This window comes from Cetorhinus maximus, chromosome 22 (genome assembly GCF_964194155.1).
Source record: "Cetorhinus maximus chromosome 22, sCetMax3.hap1.1, whole genome shotgun sequence".
NCBI lineage: Eukaryota > Metazoa > Chordata > Chondrichthyes > Lamniformes > Cetorhinidae > Cetorhinus > Cetorhinus maximus.
Genome location: NC_135900.1, coordinates 6,641,848 through 6,664,944, shown reverse-complemented (window position 1 = coordinate 6,664,944; position 23,097 = coordinate 6,641,848). Strand labels below are relative to the sequence as shown.

Genomic DNA, 23,097 nt, shown 5'->3' with positions numbered 1-23,097 from the left:
CCCGCCGACAATTAAACCCATTAAGGAGCCAATTGTCAGTGACAATTAGGGGTGAGCTAATTGAGGTGTACAAAATGATGAAGGGCCTAGATAGGGCAGACAGCAAAGACTTGTTTCCCCCTAGCTGAGGCGTCAATTACCAGGGGGCATAGATTTAAGGCGATTGGTAGAAGGATTAGAGGGGTCATGAAGAACTTTATTACCCAGAGGCTGGTGGGCGTTTGGAATTCACTGCCGAGGTTGGTGATTGGGGCTGAAACGTTCAACTCATTTAAAAGGCACCTGAAGCGCTGTAACCTGCAAAAAGCTACGGACCGGGTACAGGAAAGTGGGATTAAACTGAGCAGCTAGTTTCTTTTCTCTCTTTTTGGCCAGTGCAGACACGATGGGCTGAATGGCCTCTTTCTGCACCGTAACGTTTCTATGGATTCCATGGATTTTACGCGGCCCGTCCACTTTTACGGTTAGTGGACAGGCCACTCGGCTACAAACTCCACCAGGAGGTGCGGGGCTAAAATGTCTGGGGTTAAATAAAGTGAAAGAGGAGGTTTTGGGGGGGGTGAGGTGTTATGTAGTCGGCCGTCAGGTGCTTGCGTTTACAGCATTGTCAGAGTTTGCAGCAGTTTATTGACCCTATTTCATTTTTACAGTGCTGCGGCTCCCTGAGGCAGCTCCACAACGGCCGTCAGCCTTCAGGGTGCGCCCGGTCCCCTGAAACCATCGTTTCTCTCGGCGCTCTGCCCTCTTCCCTCGCCCTCCGCCAGCGCCGAACCTTTCCCAGCCCGCGTCTCACCCTGGCTGCCAGTCAATCGGCCAGCCAGCCTGAAATCGTGGCTGGGGATGGATCGCGGCCGGAAGCACATATTGGACTGGCTTCCAGACCTCTGACCGCACGGGCCCAGCAAGCGCAGGATTCAGGCCCATATCTCCAGGCCGTTAGGCCAGGGCCTCTGTATGACCGGTTCAGTAACATAACTGCTATGCTACCATGCCTCTGCAGCAGTTAGCGTTGACAGCGTAGTCAATTATGAAGGAGCTCGCTCTTGTTCCCAAAGAATCCACAGACTGAGCAGTTAATCTTAATCTTGTGGGTGACACTGGCAGAACCGCATTTATTGCACATCCCACGTTACCCCTAGAGGCTGTCAGCAGTTCATCTCCTTGAACCATTTAACGACAGTGCTCCCCCTCAATGGTATCCCAGGCCTTGGACCCAAAGGCGCCGAAGGAATAGCGGCAAATATGCAAGTCAGCATGGCGTGTGACTTGGCGGGGAACTCGCAAGCGATGGTGTTCCCATGATGACGCTGTCCATTTCTTCACAGCGGTAGAGTCCACGGGGGAAGTGATCTTGCTGAGTTGCTGTAGTGTATCCAGTAGCTTGTAGCGACGGTGGTGGAGGCGTGCAGTGCAAGTCCAGTGGTGGGGCATGAATCAAGCGAACCTCTTCCCTGGCTGGCGTTCAGCTTCTTGAGCATTGCTGTGGCTGCACCATTCAGGAAAGGGCAGGGTATCCCATCGCGCTCCTGACTTGTGTCTTGGAGATGGTGGGGAGACTTGAGAAGTCTGGAGGTGAGCTGCTTACTGCAGAATTTCCAGCCTCTGACCTTTTGTAGCTTGCTCCAGATGTGCTTCTGGTCAATGACAACCTTCCAGGTGTTGAAAGTGAGGGGTTCAGCGATGGCAGTGCCTTTGGGATTCAGGGCAGGTGACCGGGCCTTTCCTTGTTGGAGATAGTTACTACCTGGCTAATACATGACAGGATTGTAACCCGCATGGGGGCACTTCACCGTGGATGCCTTGCCTGTAATGGGCCTGATGTTAATTGGGAATTTGTAACACAGATTGCTGGGGTGTGGAGGAGTGAAGAGGGGCAATAGTGAATCAGTAGCTAGTTTTACACCCTGACTCTCAAAGTCAATGGAAAAGAAATTCAAGCGGAGGGTGCAACAGGCCATTGATTTGCTTTGTGGCCCAGGCTGCCTTTCACCACCATTAACATATACAAGGACAGGAGCGTTCCCAAAGATGGGAGAGTGGGTGGGGTCAGTGGGTGGGATGTGGGTGGGATAGTGGAGGGGGGTGGGGTGGGTGGGAGAGTGGATGGAGTGTGTAGGTGGGAGAGTGGGTGAGGGTGGGGGACAGGCAGAATGGGTGGGAGTGTGGGTGGGGAGAATGGGTGGGAGAGAGGATGGGGGGGGTGGGTGGGAGAGTAGGTGGGGATGGAGGAGGGGCAGAATGGGTGGGAGAGTGGTTGGGAGAGTAGGTGGGGACAGTGGGTGGGATGTGGGTGGGGTTGCAGGTGGGGTGAATGGGTGGGATAGCGGATGGGGGTGGGGTGGGTGGGAAACTGGGTGGAGGGTGTGGGTGGGAGGTGTGGGTGGAAGAGTGGGTGGGGGCAGGGGAGGGGAAGAATGGGTGGGAGAGTGAATGGGGGAGTGGGTGGAGGGTGTGGGAGGGAGAGTGGATGGGGGGTGGGTGGGGGAGGATGGGTGGGTGGAGTGGGTGGGAGACTATTCACCACAACACTCCCTGGGGTGTGAGTTCACTTTTTCACTCTAGTGTGAAGAAGTCTCTCCTGAATTCCCGATTGGATTTATTAGTGACTATCTTATGTTTGTGACTCCTGGTTCTGGTCTCCCCCACAAGTGGAAACACCTTCCCTATTGAATGTTTTCATAACTTTTAAGACATCTAACAGGACATCGCCCCCCCACACCCTCCCCTCCAGTCCTTTTAATTTATATCATTTAATCCAGTTCATCTGGAGAAATTTAAGATTTTTTTTTCTTCTTTCACGGGATGTGGGCTTCACTGGCTGGGCCAGCATTTATTGCCCATCCTTAATTGCCCTTGAGAAGGTGGTGGTGAGCTGCCTTCTTGAACCGCTGCAGTCCATGTGGTGTAGGTACACCCACAGCGCTGTTAGGGAGGGAGTTCAAGGATTTTGACCCAGCGACAGTGAAGGAACGGCGATATATTTCCAAGTCACAATGGTGAGAGACTTGGAGGGGAACTTCCAGGTGGTGGTGTTCCCATCTATCTGCTGCCCTTGTCCTTCCAGATGGTACAGGTTGTAGGTTTGGAAGGTGCTAAGCAGCCTTGGTGAGTTCCTGCAGTGCAACTTGTAAATGGTACACACTGTTACTACTGTGCGTCGGTGATGGACGGAGTGAATGTTTAAGGTGGTGGATGGGTGCCAATCAAGCGAACTGCTTTGTCATGGATGGTGTCAAGCTTCTTGAGTGTTGTGGGAGCTGCACTCATCCAGGCAAGTGGAGAGTATTCCATCACACTCCTGACTTGTGCCTTGTAGATGGTGGACAGGCTTTGGAAAGTCAGGAGGTGAATTGCACGCTGTAGAATTCCCAGTCTCTGACCTGCTCTTGTAGCCACAGTATTTATATGACTGGTCCAGTTCAGTTTCTGGTCAATGGTAACCCCCCAGGATGTTGATAGTGGGGGATTCAGTGATGGTAATGCCATTGAATGTCAAGGGGTGATGATTAGATTCTCTCTTGTTGGAGATGGTCATTGCCTGGCACTTGCCACTTATAAGGCCAGGCCATAATGTTGTCCAGGACATGTTGCATTTGAACGTGGACTGCTTCAGTATCTGAGGAGTGGCGAATGGTGCTGAACATTGTGCAATCATCAGCGAACATCCTCACTCCTGACCTTATAATGGAAGGAAGGTCATTGATGAAGCAGCTGAAGATGGTTGGGCCAAGGACACTACCTTGAGGAACTCCTGCAGTGATGTCCTGAGACTGAGATGATTGACCTCCAAAAACCACAACCATCTTCCTTTGTGCTAGATATGACTCCAACCAGCAGAGAGTTTTCTCCCTGATTCCCATTTCCTTCAGTTTTGCTAGGGCTCCTTGATGCCATCCTCGGTCAAATCCTGCCTTGATGTCAAGGGCAGTCACTCTCACCTCACCTCAGGAGTTCAACTCTTTTGTCCATGTTTGAACCAAGGCTGTAATGAGGTCAGGAGCTGAGTGATCCTGGCAGAACCCAAACTGAGCGTCAGTGAGCAGGTTATTGCTAAGCACTTGATAACACTGTTGATGACCCCTTCCATCACTTTACTGATGATGGAGAGTAGACTGATGGGGGGGTAATTGGCTTGGGTTGGATTTTGCCGTTTTTTGTGGGCAGGACATACCTGGGCAATTTTCCACATAGTCAGGTAGGTGCCAGTGTTGTAGCTGTACTGGAACAGGTTGGCTGGGGGTGCGGCAAGTTCTGGAGCACAAGTCTTCAGTACTATTGCCGGAATATTGTCAAGGCCCATAGCCTTTGCAGAATCCAATGCCTTCAGCCATTTCTTGATATCATGCAGAGTGAATCGAATGCTTGGGTGAATTTGAGATTATTATTATTATCTGATATTATAATTAATTTTATGATTCCACTGGCAGAAATCTGCAGTTACGGTGAAATAAGGCCATAAAATCACAATAACTAGGAGCAGGAGTAGATCACCCAACCCAAGGAGCCTGCTCCCGCCATTCAATAAGATCGTGGCTGATCTGATTGTGGCTTCAACTCCACTTTCCTGTTCCCCCATAACCCTTGACTCCCGTCCAGATCAAAAATCCGTCTAACCCAACCCTGAATATATTCAGTGGCCCAGCCTCCGCTGCTCTCTGCGGAAGAGAATGACATGGGCAATGAAGATTTAATTACGAACGAGCTCCACAGAAAACTGAATCGGGGACGGCTTACCAAAACTCGGCGCACTGTGCAACGTCATGTCCCGAATAACTCTCGTCCCAAAGCAGGACCACATCAGCAGGAACTGCCGTGCCACTCTCTTCAGACTCCCAGGCCTCTGCGCAGCAACCTGCCAAACAAACACTCTCTAAGTATTGGTCAGTCGGAATCGGGGGAGAGGGGTGGGTCTTTGCAAATTACCTCCCAATCAAAAGTGCTTCTTTCCTCCTCCTCCTTCTCTTCAGTGCTGACCTATAACTGGCAAAGCCCTTCATTTGGATGAACTAATCCTATCTTTTCACCGCTGTTTGCAGAAAGCTTGCTGCAGCAATTGCCTCGATTGGAAACAGTCAGCGAACTTCACTGTAATACACCCGATGTGAAAAGGCAATGCATAAACAGCAACGTTTCTCCCTTTCTTGGGAATCAAAAAACTTTACGACACAGACGGAGGCCTTTCAGCCCATCGCCTTTTTTCATTCTTTCAGAGGATGTGGGCGGCACTGGCAAGGCCAGCATTTATTGCCCATCCCTAATTGCCCTTGAACTGAGTGGCTTGCTCGGACATTTCAGAGGGGCAGTCAAGAGTCAACCACATGGCTGTGGGTCTGGAGTCACACGTAGGCCAGACCGGGTAAGGATGGCAGGTTTCCTTCCCCAGGGGGCATTAGTGAACCAGATGGGTTTTTACGACAATCGACAATGGTTCCATGGTCACAGCCACTGATGCTAGCTTTATATCCCAAATTTTATTAATTAAATTGAAATTCCACCAGCTGTAGTGGTGGGATTTGAACCCATGTCCCCAAGAGCGTTAGCCTGAGCCTCGGGTGACATCATCGCTAAGTCACAATCGCCCCAGGCTTTTTTAAGTGGTAACCCTTCTACCTTCTCCTTCATTTCTCTAATGATAAGACTCAGGGCAGAATTCTACACTCAGCCTGTGGCCGTGTGCCTGACACACCTGAGTGTAAAATGATGCGCGATGACCTTGGGCACGTGTCCCAACATCATCACGCAGTCTCGCGATATTTCGTTTGGCGGCCGCGCGCTGGGGTTGGCTGCGCGCCCGCCGACAATTAAAAGGCCGTTAAGAAGCTAATTAAATTCAAATTGACGCTACCCGTCCAACCTTACGGGAGGCGGGGCAGGCGAAAAGGCCAAGTGGCCTTGACATTTTTTTTAGGAAACCTCATCCACGGGCGGGATGAGGTTTCCGAAAACAAATAAACATCAAATAAAAATTTTATTTTTGAATTTAAAACATGTCCTAGCTCATGTGACCGAGTCATTTTATGACAATTTAATTTCCTTTATGTTTTTTTTGAACGGTGCTCCGTCTCCCTGAAGCAGCTCCGTGCCTCCTGGAGACTTGAAGCACTTTTTCACACGCGTGTGTGAAGCTCACACCAGACCCGCTCGCCCTCCTCCCTCCGCCCGCACAGGCCGCACTCAGCGCTGCTGCTCGCATTCCAAGCTGGGTGAACCTTAATTGGCTCCGCCCGCCCGCGTAAAATCGCGGTGAGGAGCCGATCGCGGGCGGTGTTCAGCTTCCTGACCGCCCCCTGCCAAGCACCTCCACCAAGGGTAAAATCCTGTCCCCGGCCTGTGTTCCCCCTTTTAACAAAACACCAAACAATTCTGCAACTACAGCTAGAATCAACAGCGCTGCTCAGGGTGGGTGGGGGAGCTGTGGGTAGAAGCTCCCGGGTCTGTACTACAGCAATGAGCCATCACAGGAGGTTTTCAAAGTGCTTCTTAATGTTCTACATGGATATTTTACTTTTTGCTTTTAAATTATTTCTGCAAACTTATTGACAGCCAATAAATGCAGGTTTTACATCTGGAATTATGTAGGTTAATTTTTGCAATCTTAATTTTAAAATGATTAGCATAACCTATGCACCCACACAAGGATCCCATCTGTGTGCAGTACATCCTTCCTAAGGCCCATTTATATGGGGACCAACCACAACTTGCAAGAGCACAAGGGATAGGAGCAGCAGTAGACCATTCAGTCCCTCAAGCCTGTTCTGCCATTCAATGTGATCGTGGCTAACCTTCTGTCTCAACTCCACTTTACCACCTGCTCCCTGTTTCCTTTGACCCCCCTGAGAGACCAAAAACCTTTAATTCCCAGCCTTAAACATGGTCACGTGCTCTTCATTCAGGACGAGAAGTCAACTTCTGCTTACCAACCTTGACAACGCATCTGTCCACCATGGAATCCAGCCATTCAATGTAGGACTCAGTGGGCGACTGCTCCTCGAGAAGATTATCAAATTCCTGATACACTAGTTAGACAAAAAGGTCAGAATAGACAAGTGAGCCGCGGCGATGACAAAGGCACAGGAAGATCACTTTCAATTACACAGATAGTCAGACAGCAAACACACTGCAGAGATAGATCCAGTCCCACTGCAGAGGGGGATCCAGTCTCACTGAGAGGGGGATCCAGTCTCACTGCAAAGGGGGATCCAGTCTCACTGCAGAGGGGGATCCAGTCTCACCACAGAGAGGGATCCAGTCTCACTGCAGAGAGGGATCCAGTCTCAATGCGGAGGCTGATCCATTCTCACTGCAGAGGGGGATCCAGTCTCACTGCAGAGGGGGATCCAGTCTCAATGCGGAGGCTGATCCAGTCTCACTGGTGAGGGGGATCCAGTCCCACTGCAGAGGGGGATCCAGTCTCAATGTAGAGGCTGAACCAGTCTCACTGCAGGTGGAGATTCAGTCTCACTGCAAAGGGAGATCCAGTAATTGCATAGGTTGATCCAATCTCACTCCAGAGGGAGATCCAGTCTCACACCAGAGGGAGATCCAGTCTCATTCCAGAGGGAGATCCAGTCTCACTGCAGAGGAAGATTCGGTTTCACTGCAGGTGGAGATCCAGTCTCTGCAGAGGTTGATCCAATCTCACTGCAGAGCGAGATGCAGTCTCACTGCAGAGGGAGATCCTGTCTCACTGCAGAGGGAAGTCCAGTCTCACTGTAGAGAGAGTTCAGTCTCACTGCTGAGGGAGATCCTGTCTCACTGCAGAGGGAGCTCCAGTTTCACTGCAGGGGGAGATCCAGTCTCACTGCAGAGGAGGATCCAGTCTCACTGAAGAGAGAAATCCTGTTTCACTGCAGAGGGAGGTCCAATCACTGCAGAGGGAGATCCTGTTTCACTGCAGAGGGAGATCCTGTTTCACTGCAGAGGGAGATCCTGTTTCACTGCAGAGGGGGATCCAGTCTCACTGCAGAGGGGGATCCAGTCTCACTGAAGAGAGAAATCCTGTTTCACTGCAGAGGGAGGTCCAATCACTGCAGAGGGGGATCCAGTCTCACTGCAGAGGGAGATCCTGTTTCATTGCAGAGGGAGATCCTGTTTCACTGCAGAGGGGGATCCAGTCTCACTGAAGAGGGAGATCCTGTTTCACTGCAGAGCGAAATCCAGTCTTGCTGCAGACACAAGGGGCAGAAATTCATCTGGACCTGTCTTCAATTCCAGACTTGGTTACTACACACAACCCAACCACCTGGCCCCAGGCTGGCCTGAAATGGGCATCTGCCGTCTCTGATGGGCTTAACAGATCCCATGGCACTATTTCGATGGAGAGCAGGGGAATTCTCTCCATATCCTCGTCCAATATTTATCCCTCAACCAATATCACTGGAACAGATTAGCTGAACACCTATCACATTGCTGCCTGTGGGATCTTGCTCTGTGCTGATTGGCTGCTCCGTTTCCTACATTACAACAGTAACTACACTTGAAAAATTACTTCCCTGGCTAACACCTCTGTAAAATAATAGGCAAAGCAACACCATAGAATCATATAGCACAAAAGGAGGCCATTCAGCCCATCATGTCTGTGCCAGATCCAAACAAGTTAAATGCTTGCATGCTGAAATCTAGGCATGGGGAAAACCATATGGAAAACCTTTGAAGTTTGGGGCAGTTACTGCAGTTTGTTTGGAGAAATGTTCACACACACGGGCTGCTAGTTAATGCTGCTCAGTTTTTATGACAAAGATTTAAGAGAGAATGTTCAATGTAGCACTCAGTGAATGGGGAGGGTAACCGTGAATTTCCACCTTGTGGTTATTTCATTCTTACATTTCACAATGAGTTTCCTGTGCTCCTCTCGCGAATTCTCCATGGTGTACAGGGTCTGTTTGGTGATGCTGTTCAGGTCCACATTCCGCCAGTCTTCCAACATTTGGAAAGTTATATCCGCACTGTGGATCACTGCCCGCGATGCCTACAGGGGTCAAATAGCAGGTTTCATTAGTCTGTGATGGTTATTTCTCAGTCTGTGATACAAAAGGGAGACTTGTACAAAGCAAATATGATTAATATACACAGTAAATATACTTATACATGTTGCCGAAGCTTTCCGTCTTGCACTCATCAGGACAAACACAAGAATGCCAATTTTCAAATGATCACAACTACAGGAGAAAAGGGTGCTGATTGGCTGGCAAGTTGACTCTGATTGGCTGAGATATTGCCACAGAGAAAGTCATGGGGAACTATAGGCTCCCCAAGCTCCCAGGTAATGCAAAAAAAGGCAGAATGCTTGTACATATTCCTTTTGTTTGCAGAGTATGGGTCCCTGTGTATGAATGCATGTCGCTTCTGGCAAACAGAAATGAGCCATGTAATGAGCTCAACTTATTATGTAAATTGATTATCAGTGTAGCTTTTAGCGCACACAGCATTGTCCAACAAGTGCTTCCCAATCACAGAGTCACATCTAACAGTAGATGTTTTGTTTTTTGGTTTTGCAAGCACGAGCGGGTTGAGTATGGTCTGTACACTGCCTATTCCGAACAACTGAAGGAGCACGCTGTTTGATTTGATCAGCCAATCACTGGGATGTATGGCCTATATACCTGGCATCACACCAGCACTGAAATTCATACACGATGTTGCTCACTCTCATGGTTGGCTGAACGTCTTGTTGGATTGATGGCAGCTTTAGTGGAAAATAACGCTCACATAGCCACTGCATTGTAGCAGCTTGAACAACAGGTTAAGCTGATCAAAACATCAACTGTGATTCCGCGATTGGGCAGCACTTGCTGAACAATCCTGAGTGCGCTAATAGCTACACTAACAACCAATCACATCCAGCTCATGTACCATTTTGTCTTGGGTGTTTATCATCATCATTGCAAAATCCTCTACCATCACCACTGAAGCACCATCACCACACGGATTCCAGTGGTTCAAGAGGACACACCATCACCTTCCCAAAGCAACTGGGGATGCCAGTGACACCTCACTCCAGCGAATGAATAAAATAAATGCTGAATGTTATAAAACAAAAATATTCTATTCAGAATCAAACTAAGAAGCAGCTCTGGTTTTGAAAAAGATGTACCACTACGATTACATAGGGCATCCAGTACAGAAACAGGCTATTCGGTCCAACCAGTCCGTGCCAGCATGTATACTTCACTCACACCTCCTTCTGTCTTTCCTCATCTAAATTAATCAGTGTAACCCTAATATTCCCTTCTCGTTCATGTGCTTGTCTATCCTCCCCTTAAATGCGTATATATTATTTGCTTCAACCATTCCCTGTGGTAGCGAGTTCCACATTCTCACCACTCTCTGAGTAAAGAAGTTTCTTCTGAATTCCCTCACAGAATTTTAATGGCACAGAAGGAGGCCATTCAGCCCATCGTGCCTGCACCTAGTGCCATTGCCCTGCCTTTTCCCCGTACCCCTGCACATTGTTTCTATTCAAATAATCATCTAATGCCCTCTCAAATGCCTCAGTTGAACCTGCCTCCACCACACTTCCAGGCAGTGCATTCCAGACCCGAACCACTCATTGTGTGTAAAAGCTTTTTCTCACATCACATATGCATCTTTTGCAAGTCACTTTAAGTTTGTGCCCTCTCATTCTTGATCCTTTTACGAGCGGATTTATTGGTGACTATCTTACATTAATGGCCTCTAGTTATGCTCTTCCCCACAAGAGGAAGCATTCTCCCTGTATCCACGCGATCAAAACCTTTCAGAATTTTAAAGACCTCTATTGGGTCACCCCTTGGGCCTTCTTTCTTAAGAGAAAAGAGATGCAGCCTGTCCTTCCTTTCCTTGCATTCCTGGCATCACTAGCTTCCCTACCTTTCAGTTGTAGCCCTCTAGAAATAAAGCCTAGTGTGTTTTGTTTTTGTTTATGGCCTTGCTAACATGTAGCACAACTTTTAGTGATTGGTGCATTTGTCTCTCACTTTATATTTTACCATCACTTTAGACTCCTGTTCTATAACTCTATTTACTCTCTTAATTGCCACCAATGTCCCCCATTACTTTATTCTTTCCAGTGTTCTCATTTTCACGTTTTGATCATGTGGCTTTCTTAAATTCTCAAGAATGTTACATTTTTCATGATTTCCAGAACAAATACAAATCTCAAGGTGGGATACCACCCTCCTTAATATCCAACCTGCCTCTTCAGAGTATTTTTAAACATTATAGAGAATCAAAAGTGATTCACAGGGCCCAAAATCAGACAATGAACAGTGGTGGGAGAACTGATTAAACAGGCAGACACTCTTTCCTCTGAGAAAAGACTAAAGTCTTTAAAGAAAAGGGTAAAAGGGGAAAGGTTTGGGGGAACATTAGGGGGAACTTCTTCACTCAGAGAGTGGTGAGAGTGTGGAACGAGCTACCATCTGACGTGGTAAATGCGGGCTCACTCTTAAGTTTTAAGAATAAATTGGATAGATACATGGATGGGAGAGGTCTGGAGGGTTATGGACTAGGTGCAGGTCAATGGAACTAGCGGAATAATATTGCGGCACAGACTAGAAGGGCCAAATGGCCTGTTTTCTGTGCTGTATTGTTCTATGGTTCTATGGTTCGAAGAGGTGGCCCACCAGAGTCCTTTAAAGTTATGAAAGAGTTTGACAGGGTAGATGTGGAGAAGATGTTTCCAACTGTTGGGGAATCCAGAACTAGAGGCCATAAATATAAGCTGTTGGCTAATAAATTCATCAAGGAATTCAGGAGAGACTTGATCCAGAGAATGGTGAGAATATAGGGCTTGCTACCGGCTGGGGCAGGATCTTTAGGTTAGTGAGCAGGGGGCAGGGCTCACTCACCGATGTGTAAAATGATGCGGGATGATGTCGGGTGGAACTCCTGACACCACCCTGCGTCATTTCCATTTTCAGGTCGGCGGGGGCGCAGCCGAATCAGCTGTGCACCCGCCGACCTGTCAACGGCCAATTGAGGCCATTGACAAAGTACTTAACATAATTAATGGACCTGCCTGTCCAACCTTAAGGTTGGCGGGCAGGCCAGGAGCCCTGGCGGGCTTCAGAAAAAGCACGAAACCTCATCCACGGGCGGGATGAGGTTTCATGAGGGTTTTAAAACATTTAATAAAGGTTTTACTGAAAGCGATGGACATGTCCCAACTCATGTGACAGTGTCAGGGAAATTTTGCATTTGTCTCTGTAACATTTTTAAATTTGGAGCCGATCTCCCTGAGGCTGCACTTAGCCTCAGGGCGATGAGTCCGCTCTTCCGTGCGCATGCATGAAAGAGTGCACTCTCGGCTGAGGGAATCCCCCTCCCGCCCGCACAGGGAGCACATAGCACTTCCTGGCAGATGTCACGCTGGGCAGGCCTTAATTGGCCCACCCGCATAAAATGGCAGCGCACCCCCAATCGGGGGCGCCAATGGGAGACACACCTGCCCGCACCCGCCCCTGCACTTTCGCCAGAGTTGTTGGGGTGAATAGCAGAGATAAATTTAAGGGGAAGCTGAATAAACACAAGAGGGACAAAAGAATAGAAGGATATGTTGATAGGGTGAGATGAAACAAGGTGGGAGGAGCATAGAGGCCAGCATGGATGAGTTGGGCTGAATGGCCTGTTTCTATGCTGTATGTTCTATGCAATTCTGCGTGAGGATTATGTGACTAAAGCGGAAGATTGTAAGGAGGTGAGGAAGTTAGTGAAGGTGGAGGGGATCGGGGAGAACATTCTAAAGCCTGGGGCCAAGATGGCTGAAAACTGTGCAAACAAACATGGATCAAAGAAAGGGGTGGATGCGAAGGGGCCAGAGTGGGGAAAGTGGAGGGTGCGCAGTGGTACTTACAGCTGCAGCATGTTGCAGATGTAGGATGGGAAACGGAAATGGAGGGTAATGTGGTGGTTGTGCTGCTGGAATAGTAACGTAGAGGCCGGGGACCAATAATCCAGAGATCTGGGTTGAAGACCCATCATGAGCTTGCATTGAGTTTTAAAAGAACTGGAAATAGAAAACTGGTGTCAGTTAGAGTGACCGTGAAACTGTCGGATTACGTTAGAGTGACCATGGAACTGTCGGATTACATTAGAGTGACCATGAAACTATTGGATTATCATAAAAACCCAACTGGTTCACCAATGTCCTTTAGGGAAGGAAACATGGCCATCCTGGCCAGTCTGGATTTATGCTAGTCTCCAAGCCTACACCAATGTGGTTGAACCTGAATTGTCTTCCTAAGTGGTATTGCAAGGGCATGTTCTCAAGGGCAAATGGGGGTGAGCAATAATGCCAGCCTTGCCAGTGATACCCACATCCAGAAAATAAATAAATAATAAATATCTTGTAACTTGTAGATGAAAATTAGGATTTATAATCTGATGCTTTTGGGGGTGTGGTCACAGTGAAGGCTTCTCAAGGACATGGGTTTTAGTGGAGTGGATGAGTGAAAGGACGAGTTAAATGTCACTTAGCCTAAATGCCCACAAATACTGCAATAAAACCATTAATTTGAAAATGTCTCAATTTCTTACTAACAATAAAACCTGAAAAAAACCCCAGAAAATGCTGGAAATAAACAGCAGGCCAGCCAATCACAGTGAAGGACAAGGGCGGGTTCATGTTTCAACTAAATAATTTACCTGACAGAGGTGATTTAATGAGGTCTGGCGTCTGAGAACCTGTGAAAATCTTCTTGCCACTGAAAGGGAAACACAAAGACACTTTGGATAAACAAATAACTGGTAGATGTGTAAAATTCCAGTAGACCAAACCACTTGTCACTCTCTCCAGTCAAGACCACAGGAAATAAGAGCAGGAGTTGACCATTCAGCCCATCGAGCCTACTCTGTCATTCAATATGATCATGGCTGATCTTGGACTTCAACTCCATCTTCCCACCCTCTCCCCACATCTCTTAATTCCCTGAGAGATCACAAATCTGTCTATCCCCGTCTTAAATATATTCAACAATGGAGCATCCACAACCCTTTGGGGTTGAGAATTCCAAAGATTTACAACCATTTGAGTGAAATAATTTCCCCTCACCTCAGTCCTAAATGATCAGCCCCTTATCTTGAAACTGTGCCCCATGTTTTAGCCTCTCCAACTGGCAGAAACAATCTTTCAGTGCCCACCCTATCAAGCCCCTTCAGAACTTTGTATATTTCAATGAGATCACCCCTGATTTTTCGAAATGCCAGAGAGTATAGGTCCAGTTTACTGAGCCTCTCATCATAGGGCAACCCCCTCAAAAGACCATAAGGCGTAGGAGCAGAAGTAGGCCATTCGGCCCATCGAGTCTTCTCCGCCATTCAATGAGATCATGGCTGATCTGATAATCCTCAATTCCATTTTCCTGCCTCTTCCCCAGAACCCTTGATTCCCTTACTGATTAAAAATCTGTCTATCCCAGCCTTGAATATACTTAACGACCCAGCCTCTACAGCCCTCTATGGTAAAGAATTCCACAGATTCACTGCCCCCTGAGTGAAGAAATTCCTCCTCATCTCCGTTTTAAATGGGTGACCCCTTACTTTGAGATTATGCCTTCTGGTCCTAGACTCTCCCACAAGGGGAAAAAGCGTCTCAGCATCTACCCTGTCAAACCCCCCTAAGAATCTTATATGTTTGAATTAGGTCACCTCTCATTCTTCTAAACCCCAATGAGTACAGGCCCAACCTATTCAACCTCTCCTCATAAGAAAATCCCCCCATACCCAGAACCAACCTAGTGAACCCTCTCTGGACTGCCTCCATTGTCAATATATCTTTCCTTAGATAAGGGGACCAAAACTGTTCACAGTATTCTAGGTGTGGTCTAACTAGTGCCTTGAATATTTTTAGCAAGACTTCACTATTTTTATACTCCATTCCCTTTGAAATAAAGGCCTACATTCCATTTGCCTTCCCTATTACCTGCTGAACTTGTATGTTAGCTTTTTGGGATTCATGCACAAGGACTCCCAAATCCCTCTGTGCTGCAGCCTTCTGCAGTCTTTCTCCATTTAAATAATATTCAGCTCCTCTATTCTTCCTGTCAAAGTGCATAACCTCACATTTTCCCACATTATATTCCATCTGCCACCTTTTTGCCCATTCACTTAACCTGTCTATATCCCTCTGTAGACTCTGTGTCATCCTCACCGCTTGCCTTCCCACCTATTTTTGTGTCATCCACAAACTTGACAATAGTACATTCACTTCCCTCATCTAAGTCATTAATATATATTGTAAATAATCGTGGCCCCAGCACTGATCCCTGTGGCACTCCACTAGTTACAGGTTGCCATTCTGAAAATGCCCCCCCCACCCCGGTATCCCAACTCTTTGTCTTCTATTAGTTAGCCAATCCTCTATCCATGCTAATATACTACCCCCAACACGCTTCCAATGCAAGTATATCCTTTCTTAAACAGTCTAGAATTGCTGGGGCATCACAAAATATCTCCTTCGTTTTAAGCTTCTCAATGCTCAGCAAAATAAAGCAAAATAAAGTGACCAATCAACCTCTGGATGTCACCCTGAGATAGCATCACTGCTACAAAGCCCATGATGTAAACCGGGGAGAGGGGTGTAAGAATAACAGCTCATTATGACTCCTTCCAGGTAGGCCTCTCTTTAATTTCACCAAAGGTGATCTGAGTTAACACTTGTTCAGATGTGGCTTACTACTACAAGTCATTAATCTGCTTTATTTCACTGCATGTGAACCTACAGAGCGATAGTTATGACCGGAATCATTGTGGGTAATTTTCGACTTCATCTCCTGACATATGATGTGGCCGATTGATCATCTGCCCATTATTGAACCCATCGAATTTTTATTCTATTGATTTTAATGGGTGGAGAATCAGACAAGTCTCTAAGAGGTGAGCGGTTCCTTCACAATTCCATTCGTACTTCCCCACTTAGTTCAATCGGGGTAGTATATTTTTGCCTGATGATATAAAATTATTTTCCCACATTATGGGTTCGATTTTAACTCTGCCTAAGTGAATGGGTTGTGAGTGAATTAAAATCTCGACCTCTTTCCTCCAATTACCTTTCAGTATTTCTAACCTCTTTTGCCTCGGTGAAGGCCCTGCACAGCTTTACCTTTAACAGACGGCACTGCCCCAGCAGCCTCCTGTTTCAAAAACCCTCTCACTTTCACCAGGTAAATCAGGCTTCAAGTGAGTGAGGGGGTGGGGTGGCAGGTGGGTGAGTGAGGGGGTAGGGTGGCAGTTAAGTGGGTGAGGGGGTAGGGTGGCAGGTGGGTGAGTGAGGGGGTAGGGTGGCAGGTGGGTGAGTGAGGGGGTGGGGTGGCAGGTGGGTGAGTGAGGGGGTGGGATGGCAGGTGGGTGAGTGAGGGGGTGGGGTGGCAGGTGGATGGGTGAGGGGGTAGGTGGCAGGTGGGTGGATGAGGGGGTGGGGTGGCAGGTGGGTGAGTCAGGGGGTGGAGTGGCAGGTGGGTGAGTGAGGGGGTGGGGTGGCAGGTGGATGGGTGAGGGGGTAGGTGGCAGGTGGATGGGTGAGGGGGTGGGGTGGCAGGTGGGTGAGTGAGGGGGTAGGGTGGCAGGTGGGTGGGTGAGGGGGTAGGGTGGCAGGTGGATGGGTGAGGGGGTAGGGTGGCAGGTGGGTGGGTGAGGGGGTAGTGTGGTAGGTGGGTGGGTGAGGGAGTAGGGTAGCAGGTGGGTGGGTGAGGGGGTAGGGTGGCAGGTGGGTGGGTGAGGGGGTAGGGTGGTAGGTGGGTGGGTGAGGGAGTAGGGTAGCAGGTGGGTGGGTGAGGGGTAGGTTGGCAGGTGGGTGGGTGAGGGGGTAGGGTAGCAGGTGGGTGGGTGAGGGGATAGGATGGCAGGTGAGTGGGTGAGGGGGTAGGGTGGCAAGTGGGTGAGTGAGGGGTGGGATGGCAGGTGGGTGGGTGAGGGGGTGGGGTGGCAGGTGGGTGGGTGAAGGGGTGGGGTGGCAGGTGGATGGGTGAGGGGGTAGGGTGTCAGGTGCGTGGTTGAGGGGGTAGGGTGGCAGGTGGGTGGGTGAGGGGGTGGGGTGGCAGGTGGATGGGTGAGGGGGTAGGGTGGCAGGTGGGTGGGTGAGGGCGTGGGGTGGCAGGTGGGTGGGTGAGGGGGTGGGGTGGCAGGTAAGTGGGTGAGGAGGTAAGATGGGTCGGGGGTGTAGTCGTGCGATCAGGTGTAGTTGCATAGTTGGGAGGGTAGTTGGGTGGTCAAGGGGCATTTAGGTGGTCAGGCAGGTGGTCGGGGGCGGTTAGTTGGAGGATCTGGTGGGGAGTCTGGGGTTCAGTTACTGAGGAGTTACAACTGGTTTAAATCCTTCTACTTTTTTCTGGGTAACTATTCTAGTGAGTGAGCTGGAACCATCCATAGTTAGCGCTGGGGTACGGCCGTCCAGAGATCGCAACCACTGGACTAATGTCTCCGCTCTACTACTGACTTTGTTGACAAATTGGCTGTGTGTTTATCAAGCTAGAACTGTAGTTACAAACAAAACATTATGTTACATAGAATCTATTGCACAGGCACAGAAACAGACCATTCAGCTCAAATGGTATGTGACAGACTTTATGCTCCTCCCATCTCATCAGCATATCTTTCCTAATCCTTTCTCCCACATGTGTTTATTTGGTGTGTTACAGTTTACTCTGGAAGTCTGAGTTGCTGTGGCAATGTGCATGTTGCTGTCCGGAGCTATGGATAGTGGTGGTAGTGGCACCAATGCAATTTCCCACCACATGGTTGAACAGGAATCAATCCCACTCTTACTGTCAGCCATTGCTGTGTGTTGGAAGGATTTGCAGGTCAATACTCAACCTGTTTGGCCATGTCATGAATGTACCTTCCTTGACCATCAAGTCCTGAAGTGGAACTTTGAACCCAGGGCTTTGAGCTCAGAGGCAGGGACACTACCCCACTGTGCCACAAGAGCTCCTCATGCGTGTATCTGGATGCCCCTTAAATGTCTCTACACTATTCACCTCAAACACTCACTGTAGTAGGGAGTTCCATGTTCTCACCATTTTCTCAGTAAAGGAGCTTCTCCTGAACTCTCACTGGATTTATTCGTGACGGACTTATTTGTAGCGTAATTCTGTATAAAACAGTTCCTGGCGGAATGTAATGTGCATGTTAGGTGTTTATAACGGAGGTTTGCAGATGGTAAACATTCCTCTATATTGTCGATATCAGGAGCTTTTGATGCTGCTTCCTGTGTGGATTGTATAGCTTTGTGGGCTAGTATAACATGTCTTTTCTGGCGTCCTTTGAATGCAGATATCTCACACTCATGCTGACAGAACATAGTGGAGAGATCCTCAGTCAAAAACTCCCCCAGCTGGAGTTACTTGACGTTACACATTGATTAAACTAAGTGGTGCAACCACATTGACTGCACCATCTTGCAGAGCACGGGGGCTCAGAGCCCTGGTAACTGGGTCTTCATCGCCACATAGCTGATGATTCAGGTAGGTAACACGCACACGGGCAGCATTAATACAATGAAAGTCATGCTGCCATGCAAAATGTGATGGAGCCAGACATTGGTGTGCTGAAACAGTGCTTCTGCTGTTTGGACCTCTCTGGTGGGATGCTGCAGGGCTGTGCACAACCAGTGCTAGGTCTGCTGCAGGCTGCACAACCTCCTCGGTGGTGACAATTGGATTGGTAAGAGTGACAAGTGCAGTCCACTCATCTGGAAAATGGAGGAGTGGCAATTGGTAATGTTTTTACTAGCAGCAGCCTCACATCGGACCTATTCTCCCCCGGATTAAAATCGTACCAGCTGGTAAAGGGGGCTCTGTCCATGGTGCTTACAAAAGAAAAGAAAGATATGCAATTATATAGCATCTTTCATAATCACCAGGCGTCTCAAACGCTTCTTAACCAATGAATTACTTCTGAAGTGTAGTCTCTGTCATAATGCAGGAAGCGCAGCAGCCAGTGTGCACACAGCAAGATCCCACAAACAGCAATGTTTGTCTTTGGGATAAATATTGAACAGGACATCAGGGACAACCCTCCTGCTCATCTTCAAATAGCACGCTGGGATCTTTTACGTTCATCTAATGGGGCAGATGGGGTCTTGGTTTAATGTCTAATCCAAAAAAAAAATGTATCTCTCCCTCAGCACCGCAATTTCAGCTGTGACTTTTATGCTCAAGTCATGGAGTGAGACTCGAACCCAGAGTCTGGTGGGACAGAGGCAAGAGTGCTGCCCACCGAACCATAGCTAACAACTACATAGCTCTTTTTTCAATAATCAGAGAGCAACATATAACCAGCAGCATAACTCAAGTCTACTAATTGTGTATGTGTATCAGAGACGGGACAATGAAGGGCGATGGATGGTTCCTTTTTTGGCGGTGGGGTGGGGGGGATTCTTTTGCTAATCTTTAGGTTAAGGACCTTTTGTTTGTTCCCAGAAAATGAGACCAATAGTTCAAAGTGCAAGAGCGCATATATACTTCTGAACGTATGTATCTTATCTACCTCCTGCCATTCAATATCATATGAAATCACAGGGCAATCGTGTTCATTTCAGTCAAGTTCCACAGTAACAAAGTTCCACAGGTAATCACGCGGGCGTTTATTCCACAGCCGTGCCATTGCATCTCCCAGACGATATTTACACTGATCTATAACTTACATTCAAATTTGATATTTCTTAAATTTTCAGGAAGTTCATGAAGTGCAACTTTTAGCCACTCGTCCAACTGTTTAGCAAATTTGCGAATCACCTGTGTCAAACTGAAATGAGAGACGAAGGGAATGAATGAGTCAAGTCCTAAAGGATAATTCCTCACAAAAACAACTTGCATTTATATAGCGCCTTTACATACTGGAACATTACTAATGCACTACACTCTAGACGTCACACGTTGCTACAGATGCACAGTAATCTTCTCTTTGCAAAAAGAGGAAGAAGGTCAGTCATTGACCTGGCCTCCTGTAAGTGGTGTCCTAGTCACTGCCATCCACCATCAATATTGGGAATTAAGGCATTCGGTGGGTTGTTAACCCACCCCTTCTCTTTACAGATGCTGATTGACCCGCAGGGTGTTTCCAGCATTTTCTGTCCTCTTCACTCCATCGACACATCAGATTATGCAGTGGAAAAGGGCAGATTTTCATTTGTGATTTCTCACGTGGCAAGTTCCTAACCTCAGTCGTGCTGCAAGCGCATTGCTTTAGTGGTAGTGAGGTGTTTTCATGTGGGAAGGGGGGAATCAGATGCTGGTTGATGGAAGAGCATCATAAATTATTGAGCAGCTGACCTGACCGTCCTCTTGACTTAGGGAGTGTCAGCTCTGTCTCAATGCCCGGGAGTCAGAACATGTTGGGTTCAAGTTCCACTCCCAGAAGCCTGAACATAAAATCCAAGTTGACACTCCCAGTGCAGTACTGAAGGAGCACTGCATTGTCGGAGAGTCAGTACTGAGGGTATGCTGCACTGTCAAAGGGCAGCACTGAAGGAGTACTGCATTGTCGAAGAGTCAGTACCGAGGGAGCACTGCACTGTCAGAGGGTCAGTACTGAGGGTGTGCTGCACTGTCAAAGGGTAGCACTGAGGGAACACTGCACTGTCAGAGAGTCAGCACTGAGGGAGCACTGCACTGTCAGAGAGTCAGTACTGAGCGAGAGGTGCACTGTTGGAGCGACAGTACTGAGGGTATGCTGCACTGTCAAAGGGCAGCACTGAGGGAGCACTGCACTGTCAGAGGGTCAGTACTGAGGGTGTGCTGCACTGTCAAAGGGCAGCACTGAGGGAGCACTGCACTGTCGGAGAGTCAGCACTGAGGGAGCAGTGCACTGTCAGAGCGACAGTACTGAAGGAGCACTGCATTGTCGGAGGGCAGCACTGAGGGAGCGCTACACTGTCAGAAGGGCAGCACTGAGACAGCATTGCACTGTTGGAGTGGCAGCATTAAGAGAGCACTGCACTTTCGGGGGAGTAGTACTGAGGGAGTGCTGCACTGTTGGAGATGCCACCTTTCCAATGAGACATTAAACTGAGGTCCCATCTGACCTCTTGGGTGAATGCAAAAGTTCCTATGGAATTATTTTGAAGAGCAGGGGTCATAAATTCAAACATTAAATTAATATTAAGCAGCTTAATTTGCATCTGTAGCACAGCGTGACATCCAGAGTGCACTAGAGACAATAGTATTACTCAATGGAATTTATATAGTAATTAATTGTTCCCAGATCGATTTGGACATGAAACACTACCAGAAACTAATCTTGAGATATAACATTCACTGGTTTAGATTCAACAGTTTCAGAAATTGCTACTCCTTCTAATACTCAATGGGACCATTGCTACCTGTTGGAAGGAATGGACTCACCAGTCAGCAGTGTAAGTGTATGGAGAATGGATTTCTAATATAAAATCACTAAAGTGTATACACAATCCTGCCCAATCAGGGTTTAGGAAAGCAACAAAGATAGAAACATCACAGGATAACCAGAGTCCTGTTGGATTTTACCCACAATTGTTCCCAAGTCTGGTAATAAACTATGGGGTGTAAGAAAATATTTGCAGGAGTGTAAAACTGGTGGCAGTGGATTGATCACCCATTAGAGACTGGTCCTGATTTTCCTGTCCATTGACTTCAATGGAAGCTAATAAGGGCGTGGATGCATAAGGGGTGGGTGCAAGACAGAAAAAAAATGCCTGATCGCTGGAGTGCGCAATGGGCGTCTGATCTGCTTCCCCTTGTAGATCTTAGCTGGGGTTAGACTTTCCCTTGCTTGGAATCTGGGACTGAGGAGGTTGTAGATATGGACGATGGTTTGACCAACCTGTCTGGTAACGCCTGTAGAACAGTGGGCATCAAAACCCCGGAGATTGCCTTGTACAATATGGAGTCACAAACACCTACGATGTTCACAACAGTGGAGGAGCCCAGGACTGGGAGCATGTGGGGTGGCATTCCTTGCCAAAAGTGTAGAAGGAAACTTTGAACCTAGTTCACAAGGTGGAAGGAAAAGAAAGCAGCTTGTAATTGCAGTTTTAGCCCTGAGTTACCAAACAGGAGTTGGGTTCAAAGGGAAGTGCTTACCTCGTCAAAATTTGCCCTGATCACTGTGTCTAGGATTCTCTGACAGTGAGTTCGGTACATCATAATGAAGGTGGAAACCTAGAAACAAAAAAGGCAGAACAATCTGGTAATATTCACAAACGCCAAACTTTGTCCAATGTTACATCATAGTTTTATGATTTTATTTTACCACTATAAAGCATACTTTGACATCAAAGGATTGTGTAAACCATGGGTAATTGGATAACACTCACCCCAGAGTCCAAACGTTGGGTTCCCATTCCAAAACTTAAGACATTTGTCATGACAGTGTGTCATGCCAGTATTATAAATCGTGAAAACTATATTTATTTAAAAGACTGCATTTTCAAAAAGACTGAATATTAAAGAGGCTCCAAGAGCAGTCAGCCAGATTGATGGATCAGGCTGTGTTTATCTTTCTAGAGGATAAAGACACTTTTTCTGACATCGGTTCGATGTTTGTCAGACTGGGAGATAAACAAAACTCCACTGACGCCCTCATTGTTAAAAAAAAAATGCGAATGTGCCTTCTCAAGAAACAAAAATTTTCAGTGTACTGAAATCACAGTTGGGAGAAAGGATCCAACTGCCTAATGGGATTTCCACGATACCTTATTTGGACCATGATTTGACACTGATGCAGGGTCACATGATACAGTGGCCATCTTTACTCTCTATTAAAAATATAGCAAACTGCTACAGGCAGACAGAACACCATCACATGGGGAGGGAGGGACCAACAAGCACAGGCATCAAACTGCTTGTATCAACCAGGCTAAAAGAAGGGCCACACCGTATTCCTTGAAAGGAAAATAAAGAATCCCCTCTTTCCCACTCTACCTTGTCGCATCTTCAAGCCTACCTGAGAAAACCAACCTCCTTCAGATCGACTACAGAAGCCATCGCAACTTCTGAGACATCTCTGCAATTTCAAAGCCTTCAGACAGCTAAGCAACGCAACTACAACAATAACAGGCCTGCATTGAAACAGAGACTGAGATCCATCCCATTTGTATAAGCATTGTTTTATCTACATCTGTACCTACTTTTGTGCACGTGTCTG

The 23,097-nt window shown here is 47.7% G+C and overlaps 1 protein-coding gene across 1 annotated transcript in view; it reads right to left on the bottom strand.

Annotated features, from left to right (window-relative positions):
- Positions 1-23,097, bottom strand: part of rfx4 (regulatory factor X, 4) — a 125,396-nt gene that overhangs the window by 51,932 nt on the left and 50,367 nt on the right. The window contains exons 7-13 of the mRNA XM_078567701.1: positions 22,035-22,112; positions 21,775-21,938; positions 19,619-19,719; positions 13,624-13,682; positions 8,824-8,968; positions 6,922-7,016; positions 4,735-4,852 (exon numbers count right to left, since the gene is read on the bottom strand). Coding sequence (XP_078423827.1) covers positions 4,735-4,852; positions 6,922-7,016; positions 8,824-8,968; positions 13,624-13,682; positions 19,619-19,719; positions 21,775-21,938; positions 22,035-22,112 — 760 coding nt within the window. The remainder of the gene's footprint in view (positions 1-4,734; positions 4,853-6,921; positions 7,017-8,823; positions 8,969-13,623; positions 13,683-19,618; positions 19,720-21,774; positions 21,939-22,034; positions 22,113-23,097) is intronic.